Consider the following 9,421-nt stretch of genomic DNA (forward strand, 5'->3'; position numbering starts at 1 on the left):
GACTAAGACAACCTCCATGCAACCGTGTACAGATATCCACAAACACACAACCCCTCACATCCACATAAATAAAAACAGGGCTGTGTATGGTGGTGGCCACACTCTGAATGCCACTGCTTGGGAGGCAGGTGGATCTGTCTGAGTTCCCATGCTCCCACTGCTAGAACAAGTGGACTAAACATCTTCTGCACCTAAGTCTGAAATTACAGGGTTAACACCTAAAGATACTTGGATGTCTCGGTATTTCCTTGTCTGCTTTTTCTTGTTTACAGGGAGTGTTCACTGTTCAAGGTCATTGATATCTTGGCAGGTTCTTCATAGAATGTAAAACTCTCTCTTACTTTCAGAGTATGTGAGACCACAGAGAGGAAAGACAAGAAAGTCCAAGTGATATGAAGTTTTCCCAAGACTTGCAGGAAGAACAAAGCTTGGAAATTTGACTATACATGTACAGATAATCTTAATTTACTACACTGTGCCACATACATACTTTGAATCAAATTCTTATTACAAAATACAAGTTGAAAAGGGTATAAATGTGAAAATTAATATATTTTTGTTAAAGAGGGTAAATAAAAATACCTGTTATTAGGGTGAATTTTGTATAATAAAATAAGATTTTTGTGCTAAAAATAAAAGATAAAAGTTGAAGACAATTTTTTAAAAAGATTTATTTATTTATTATATGTAAGTACATTGTAGTTGTCTTCAGACACTCCACTAGAGGGTATCAGATCTCATTATAGATGGTTGTGAGCCATCATGTAGTTGCTGGAAATTGAACTCAAGACCTTTGGAAGAGCAGTCAGTGCTCTTAACCTCTGAGCCATCTCTCCAGTCCCCGAAGACAATTTTTTTTAAAACTTTAAGTCAGTTTATAAACAGCCTGAAGAAGGTACACAGAGCCTGTAAATGATAAGTCTTAATGATGTTACATGCTTGATGACTAAAGGTTATTAACTACTGAGGTCAAAGTTCAATATACTAGCATCAAAATTATTTTTAAATAGAGTTATTTAAATAGATAGAGATATTTGTCTACTGTTCTATTGTTCTACTAAAATTTTTCTCATCTGGAAAACTGAGTCTTAACAAAATCAATACTTAATTTAAAACTGTTGGGTGTTTTTTTCTGAGCCCTATCAAAATGTTACATGAATGTTTAAATTAAACAATTGATTATGTTGTCTTTCTGGGTGTTCAACAAAAATGTTGGGAGGTCTATACCAATAACGGTAAGAGGGTCATTAAAGATCGCCACTGACTGCTCTTCCGAAGGTCCTGAATTCGGATCCCAGCAACCACATGGTGGCTCACAACCACCAGTAATGAGATCTGAGGCCCTCTTCTGGTATGTCTGAAGACAGCTACAGTGAATTACACTGGAACGAGTGGGGCCGGAGTAAGCGTGGCCAGCAGAGGTCCTGAGTTCAATTCCCAGCAGCCACACACATGATGGCTCACGGCCATCTGTACAGCTATAGTGTACTCATACACAAAATAAATAAAATAAATCTTAAAAAAAAAAAAAAAAAAAAAGACTGCCGGTGTTTTGGCCTTTTCCTTCCAAGATCATCCAGGACCCATAAGACAGGGTCAATAGAATGTGTAGGCATATTACTTTGGATTCTGTGGATATGTGCATATTATTTCTAATGAAAAGGGACTCCTGTGATTTGCAGCCCATCATGTGCTGACTATAAGAGACCCCACACAGCCCATGGTGCAGTCAGTCCTGACTGAACAGGAGGCACTGGGAAACCTCCAGGTAAAGCATGAGAAGCATGTGGCTAGGCCAGCAGAGGATGGGTATCTGGGCATGACAGAGTGAACTCACACATCATCTGGCTTTGATTCCACCTCGGTGCTTGTGAACGCTGCCTACCCCAAGTGGTGAGGGTGGTCTTCTATACTCAGTCTACTGAGGCAAAGTACAACTCTCCTGGAAATGTCACCATAGCCACACCAACATACAACATTGTACAAACTACCTGGGTAGCTCTCAGTGAAATCCATTTGATACATAAAATATCAACTTCGGGGAGAGGATGAAGTCTGAGTGAATGGATATTGTCAATATGAACGTGCCTATGTCAAGAACTCCAATGCCTCAGACCCATGGAAATGACAAAGCCCAAGGACAGATGTGGACACTGTGTGCAGAAAGTAAGACCACAGCTTCTTCCTCCAGGATGACTGAGCCCAAGACTGGTCCTCTGTACATCCCTACTGTTTTAGTCAGGGTTTCTATTCCTGCACAAACATCATGACCAAGAAGCAAGTTGGGGAGGAAAGGGTTTATTCAGCTTACTTCTACATTGCTGATGATCACCAGAGGAAGTCAGGACTGGAACTCAAGCAGGTTAGGAAGCAGGAGCTGATGCGGAGGCCATGGAGGGATGTTCCTTACTGGCTTGCTTCCCCTGGCTTGCTCAGTCTGCTTTCTTATAGAACCCAAGACTTCCAGCCCAGAGATGGCACCACCCACAAGGGGCCCTACCCCCTTGATCACTAATTGAGAAAATGCCCCACAGCTGGATCTCATGGAGCCACTTCCTCAACTGAAGCTCCCTTCTCTGTGATAACTCCAGCCTGTGTCAAGTTGACACACATAACCAGCCAGTAATCACCTACTGAGATTAGCTGGCACACCTCCTTACCCACAGGTATAGAATAACCTCGCCTTCCTGTTCAGCTGTAATCACTCACTTTCTGGGCGGCTCCTGCATCTGCATCTGCATGCCCACAGGTCCCTGTTTTTCTGTACTAGTTTCAGTGTTTCTTCAAGTCCAGTTGCCCTAGTCAGGTCAGTCCCAGAGCCATGCCTATCTTGGCAATCAACCATTCCACCCATACTCAAACCCTGAATACAACAAGACTAGCTAATTACATTATACCTGCCGAAAACTAGGGTTTGATTGTCACAGACTCATCTTTGAACAGCTCTCTGAGAACTGTGAGAGGTAGAGAGACCATCCGGGGCTCCTCCTGAGCACTCACACCACCAGCTTTATGACTCATGGAGACCCATGGCTCACCACAGTTCAAAGTCCCAGCCTGCCTCAGTGAATGAGATTCCCTCTCTAGCTTCTAGAGAGCTTTATCCTTGCTGTGAGGGTCTCAGACTAGAACCAAGACATGTCAAAGTTCTTCTGGTTCCATTAGACGTTTTAGAGCCCGGCACTACAGGCTCAGAGCTCAGACTCTTGGGAAGCAGCTACGATGCTTGGCGAGGCTAAAGAGCAAAAGAAAAACACAACAGATGGCAAGTGTACTTCAGGCTTTATTGTAGAGGAGACCGGCCTGGGGCAGCTCCTCCACCAGGAACAGGCTGGCACTGAATATTGACCTCCAGGGTAGTTCTAGGGAGGGCTGGCACTAAGGTAGTATTGACCTCCTGGGTAAGTCTATGGAGCCTAAGCTCAGGACAGACCTCAAATCGCAGAAAAGGGCTGTGAGGTTGGGCCAGGGAGTCAATGAAGAAGGAGCCATGTGAAAGACAGTGGGGAGAATGAAGGCTGCATGGGCTTGACTCAGGTGAGGGCCAGGAGATGGGGCTGACACAGCAGCAGAAGGGAGCGGGAAGGAGAGAGAACCGGGAGCCACACTGCAGAAGGCCAGGGTGCTGTCCCCACCCAGGGCCTGCAGGATCTGCAGTGTGGACAGGTCCCCCTGTGAGTGCCAGCATGGCAGGGGCCTAATCAGTGCCCCACTGGGCTATCTTAGTAAACACGGGTCTTGGGAGGAAGCTGCTACTCTTCATGTAGGCAGAGATCTTCTTCAGGCCCTGTGAATTGGGAAGGACACAACCCGATCTCAGGCCTGCAGCCCACTCAGAGGAGCAGCCCCAGGTCAGGAACTGCCTTTCTCAAAGGCTCAAGCTCTGGACCATAGCCCGGCCAGGTTAGCTCCCAGCCCTGGCAAGAGAACTCTTCCGTTTCCTATACTGAGAGACTAGACCCTGTGAAGGTGCTTTATATCCACTAAAGGTCACGATACAGGCTCAGCAAATACTATAGCCAGTTATCAGAAAGCAACCTGAGGTCCAGAGACCTCAACTGCCCCTTCTTACAGGAGTAGTGATTGAGGCAGAGGTGGGGTCAGCTTGGCTCTGGAACTGCCATTCTTCCCCTCCCCCTCCCCCTCCTCCTCCCTTTCTCCCTCTCCCCTTTCTCATCCTCTCCGTTGTCCCCTCTCTCTCTGTGTGTCTGTCTCTATCTCTGTCTGTCTCTGTTTCTCTCTGTCTCCCTCTCACCCCTATGAACAGACATTCCACTGGGAAGCACTTTCTAGCTTGCATTCTCGAACAGAGAAGGGATCTAACAGGAAAAAAGAACCAGGAAGACAGGCAGAACCCAGTGACTCAGCAAATCCTCAGTGAAAGGAGACATCAAGAGAACAGGCCACAAAGAAAAGCTGAACAGGATTCTAATCAGTTCCCTGAGAGCAGAGTTAACAATTCTTCCCGTGGTTCCCAAGTATAATCTCACCACCCCATGGCTGTACCCCTCTCCACCCCTAATACAGGGGCCACTGCATATCATTGCATATCATGTTATAAGCCATACACCAGGGTAGAGAATACACAGACAATTCCAGAGGGTGCAAAGGCATCCATCCACCAGTGACTATACACATGCTGGGCTAAGGTGCCACTCTGTTTCTCCAGCCACCTGCCCTGGAGCCATGCCAGCTTCTGCACGGTCCCCAAAGGGTACCCAGCCTGGGCCAGAACCAGAGCCAATGAGAACTAATAGGGAAAGTGTATCTTTGATGGGCAGTGAGCAAGGTCAACAGATCAAAGGTAGAGAAGCCTTTGGATCTACACTAATCTGATTCCCAGATTTGGGTAGATGACCCAAGATTTTGTGTTCCGCAGCAGAGAGGAATATCACATGCATCTCACAGACTGGGTTTCTACAGCACTCTGCTGCCCTAGTCCCAAGACTGCGGCATTATGCATGCCTCCCCCACCCACCCCACCACACACACACACACACACACACACACACACATTTTGAGATTTTGATAAATATTGTCAGAAACCTTTACAAAAAACTCAAAAAAAAAAAAAAAACCCTAAATTGGTTTTCTTTTAGTTTCAGAACTAGAAAGGCATTGTGAAAGGTGCTGGTATTGAGTCCAAGGAAAAACAACTGAGGTGTTTATTTTATATACTAAAGTAGACCTGGCCTCCTTGTTCTCCAAAATCCCTCAGTCCTTACCTGGCATACCCCCTCTACCCTGAAGTTTCCATCTCAGGGGCCGGGCTGCCCTTCTCTTAAAGTCTCCTCTCTTTCCCTTCCCCTTATGTTCTATCTCCCCCTTCCAAGGCGACTTCCCTGGCCGTATTCCATGGGATCAGTGAACACACCAGCCCGAGAGGGTTTTCCCAATAAACCTGCTTTTGTATACTCTAATCTGGCTTGAATTAGCTCATTTCACCGGCAGAAAGATAACCTATCAAAAGAACGCGATAGAGAAGACAACCCAAGGGAAGCAGGATCAGGGCATCACCTCGAAGCGGGCCAGGAAGTCCTTCAGGTTTGGGAAGGCGTCCAGGCACTTGGGCTCAAACATACGGTACTGGTCAAGAATGTCATAAGCAAGGAAATGCACATAGGTGACCTGCAGGAAGCCAAGGGTGAGCATGCTGGAATGTGACACCAGGGAAGAGCGGCAACTCCTCCCCACCAGCCCTCCCTTTACCTTGTCGTCTGCAAACCATGGGCGCTTGCCCAAGAACTCAGAGTAGATTTTCATCTTATCAGGGATAGCCTTCAAGAACTCTGGCTTCTGCTTCTCCTGAGGCAGAGAACAGCTGTCACCACCTTTCGTCATAGGCTCCCTGGCCTTGAAGGACTGGGCTCATGAATATCGCCACCATTTTTTTAGTAGCAGACCTCGTCTGTCAGAGATGTTTGGAAAACAGACAGGAGTGCTGCATTGTCCTTAGATCTGTCCACTGGTACCTAGCTGCTAGGAGTCATACCCAGGTCTTCCTAAGTATCATCATGCATGTTATGGTCCCAGAGATCCAATGGAGCCACAGAAACAAACAAAGGCCCTAAAGATCCCAGGAGAAGACAAAGTTATACTGGCTTTGGGGCAGGGGCAGGGGGAATGGATGGATAAGAACAATTTCAATATTTGAAGAGCATGCATCTAATATTTGAAGAGCAATCACTAATATTGATCTTCTGGCTGACCCTAAGCTGCCTACTAGGAAGGTGTCCTTACTTCTAATGGTGCCATGCTTGGAAAGTACTGGGTACCTTATGTGAGACCGTTGTGCACACCACTCCCAAGCCCGTGCTTCCTATCTTCATAATATGTGTGTGTGTGTGGGGGGGGGTGTATATAGGCAAGCTTATCTGTGTGTACGTTTGTGGACGCTAAAGCCTGCTACCCAATGTCTTTCTCAATCTCTCTCTACCTTATGTTTTTGTGGCAGCGTCTGTCACTGAACCTGGAGCACACAGACTGGCTGGACTCATTGGCTAGCAAGCACAGAAATCCTCCTGCTTCTTTTCCCATGGTGCTCCAAGGTACTCCCTGGCTGGTTTGTTTTTTAATGTGGGGTACTGAGGATCTATAATCAAGTCCTCATGCTTGCACATCAAAGACTTTCCCCTCTGTACCATCTCCCCAGCCTCTACCTCATCTTTTTTTTTTATTTATTATTATACATAAGTACACTGTAGCTGACTTCAGACATATCAGAAGAGAGCATCAGATCTCATTACGAGTAGTTATGAGCCACCATGTGGTTGCTGGGATTTGAACTCAAGACCTTTGGAAGAACAGTCAGTGCTCTTACCCGCTGAGCCATCTCTCTAGCCCCCTACCTCATCTTTTGAGTCTGTGTTTTAAGAAGAAAATCATTAGTGTGGACACTCGCTTAGATGACACATGAAAGTGGTCACAGGACAGACATGGCAGGGATTTTACCTCTTCATTAAATGTCTAAGATCAGACCGTTCACTCTATAGACTCTCAACCACATCTAGGACGCTTAGACGAGTAGTGATAATGGGCTGATGTGATAGATCACTAAGGTAATGAAATCATTCTGCTGGTAAGATAGGGAAGCTTGGAGAATCAGTAACACAGCTCATTACTGAAGGAGGATGCTACAGATCCCCATGCAAGACTTTAACTCCTGCTGCGAACCCTGTCTGCTCCACCCACTGGCCACTCACAAAGTCAGGACTGCAGCAGACTATCATGAGTTGTATGCGGGTGTCCGTGACCTGGTTCTCCAGAGTATCCACACGAATCCTCTCCTCCTCTGTCTCTCCACCTGCCGCACACACAGAATACTCAGCCTCCCAATCCAGCCAAGACAAGGGGATTGACATGCCCCACCCTGCAGCCAGCCCCACTCACACAGGTTGTGCTTGCGGCCAAGGTAGCGCAGGATGGCATTGCTCTGGGTGACCTTGTGCGGCCCGTCAATTAAGTAGGGCAGCTGGATAGACAAGCAGAGATGGTCAGGTGGGATATGGGGTCCCAACATCTCTTCCCTTCCCTGGGTGAGGACAGACATGTGGCCTGGCGCTCGGTGTGCCTGCCAATGGGAAGCTCTCCATGAGCACAGTGTGCACTGAATGAGAGAGCTGGGACACAGCCCATCACAGAAACACTGTGCAGCCAGCAGGAAGGAGAGTAGGTGAGCAGAAACCCTTTAGCCAGGTGAGGAGATGAGGTGAGAACACTGTGCCTTCCCCAAACCTCCCCTTCCTTGCACCTACATTGGGAATGTCCAGGCCAAGACTGAATTTCTCACTCAGCCACTGGCTTCTGTCAAAGTTGGGGGCTGTGGTGGACAAGATGACATGAAAGGAAATCAGTGCATCGTCTGACACTCCATCCTCACTGACCCACCCAAGGAATCACAAGCAAGAGACCCTGAGGAGGGGGAACTGTAACCCCTCACACCAAGTCACTCACAAGATGGAGAGGCATGAGCAACTGGCAAGAAGGGAAGCTTGGGCCCTATGGGACCCCCAAAATGAACTCAGCCCAATTATAAATACAGGTGGGCCAGGAACTCCAGTCTCACTGTTACTGTTTGAGGCAAGATCTCTCAATTTTGTAGCCGTGGCTTTCTGGAAACCATATGTGTAGACCTGGCTGACCTCAAACTCAGCGATCCACCTGTCTCTGCCTTTCTAGTGCTGGATTTAAAAGCAAGCTCCCCACACCTGGCCATTCTCTTGGCATAAGGAAACCAAACTGCACCCTCAAGGGGTTCCTGGAAGGAGCTGGCTCTAGCTCCAGCTGTAGGAGGTCTGCAAAGCTGAGGGATTAGGGGCTGGGTACAGGCATCCCTGGGCAAGAGGGAAGCAGGTGTCTGATCAGGAAGGTGTCACTACCATCCCCCATGACGTATCTCTTCTCCTCTTAGCTTGAATCTGTGTATTCCAGGAGCAGGCGGATGGGGTGAGTCAGCTGGGAGAGATGGTTTACAGAGGTTAGAAATGGAAGGACCTTCACTGGATGACTTCATCTTCTCAGATGAATCCTCTCACCCTCCACAAACGCAGTGTGTGTACACATACACTCACACATGCTCTCCCTTCACACCTACAGCCTCCCAAGTTTGTGAGCTCCAGGGTGCTAAGAGGAGTATTCCTCTGCTAGAAGTAGCCTGGATCGCTCTGAACTTCCCGCCTGAGTTCTAGTCCCAACCCCCAGGCGGATCCCTCTCTCACTCCACCGACCATTCCAATAGCCCAGGGTCATAGCCATGGCGCTGGTGCTGTGGTCTTCTCAGACTGGCTTCAGGTAGTTTGAGCTGGGGAATTTTAAGGAGGCGCTAAGGGAAAGGTGGATGGGACCCTGTAAATGGTTCTGCCCTCAATGCCTTAAACTCCACTCAGGCACTGCCTTTCCCTCCAGTTGTCCTCAGAGACTTTGAACCTGAAGCCAAAGGGCCTCACACCCACAGCCCAGGAGAGGCAGGAGTAGGATCCCATACACCTTCAGGCCTTGGAATCTGATCAGGTTCACAGGAAGGATCCCCCAAGCCCTGTCAGCAGCCTAGTGCTTCCTGTCACGGCCCCCTACTGGGTGCCCCAAAATCTGAAAATGCAACTTTCCATTCCTGGGAGAACTTGGGGTTTCACCCCTATACTGTGGAAATCTGTCTTTCAGAGAGTCCCAAATCTCAACAGAAGATAAAGCAGGGTGCCCCTCCAGTCATAGTTTAATTCATCATCTATCCCCGCGTCCAGAGAAGCCCCTTTGACAGCTACTAGGCTTTAGTATCCACCACAGCCTTGCTATTCACCTAGAATCATTGCACAGTCCATGAGATAGGAAGGACTCCAGGACAAGGGCTATTAGAAAACAAGTTCTCTGCCGGGCGGTGGTGGCGCACGCCTTTAATCCTAGCACTTGGGAGGCGGAGGCAGGC

The 9,421-nt window shown here is 47.9% G+C and overlaps 1 protein-coding gene and 1 long non-coding RNA gene across 3 annotated transcripts in view; one reads left to right on the forward strand and one right to left on the reverse strand.

Annotated features, from left to right (window-relative positions):
• The window catches only part of LOC116093614, a 16,433-nt gene extending 9,885 nt beyond the window's left edge, over nucleotides 1–6,548 (forward strand). Inside the window, exon 3 of one of the 2 annotated variants that reach the window (XR_004119766.1) lies at nucleotides 6,455–6,548. This is a non-coding gene — a long non-coding RNA (uncharacterized LOC116093614). Of the gene's footprint in view, nucleotides 1–347; nucleotides 532–6,454 lie in introns of those variants that run through there. The other variant, XR_004119765.1, reaches the window with a different exon arrangement.
• On the reverse strand, nucleotides 3,524–8,403 carry LOC116093612 (glutathione S-transferase Mu 3). The gene is made up of 7 exons (XM_031375159.1): nucleotides 8,379–8,403; nucleotides 7,755–7,819; nucleotides 7,390–7,471; nucleotides 7,203–7,303; nucleotides 5,710–5,805; nucleotides 5,518–5,628; nucleotides 3,524–3,787 (listed from the first exon to the last, which is right to left on the reverse strand). Exons 1-7 carry the CDS (start codon nucleotides 8,386–8,388, stop codon nucleotides 3,698–3,700), a joined length of 555 nt encoding a protein of 184 aa, XP_031231019.1. The 5' UTR covers nucleotides 8,389–8,403; the 3' UTR covers nucleotides 3,524–3,697.
• Between the last annotated feature and the right edge of the window lie 1,018 nt (nucleotides 8,404–9,421).

Source organism: Mastomys coucha, unplaced genomic scaffold, assembly GCF_008632895.1.
Source record: "Mastomys coucha isolate ucsf_1 unplaced genomic scaffold, UCSF_Mcou_1 pScaffold16, whole genome shotgun sequence".
Lineage (NCBI taxonomy): Eukaryota > Metazoa > Chordata > Mammalia > Rodentia > Muridae > Mastomys > Mastomys coucha.

What these genes read in the sequence shown, in the direction of transcription:
- LOC116093612 (XM_031375159.1), bottom strand. An exon ending in TTGGCCTGGACATTCCCAAT is followed by an intron (nt 7,472 to 7,754) that starts GTAGGTGCAAGG and finishes TTGTCTATCCAG; the next exon opens with CTGCCCTACTTAATTGACGG. An exon ending in ACTTCCTGGCCCGCTTCGAG is followed by an intron (nt 3,788 to 5,517) that starts GTGATGCCCTGA and finishes CCCAATTCACAG; the next exon opens with GGCCTGAAGAAGATCTCTGC.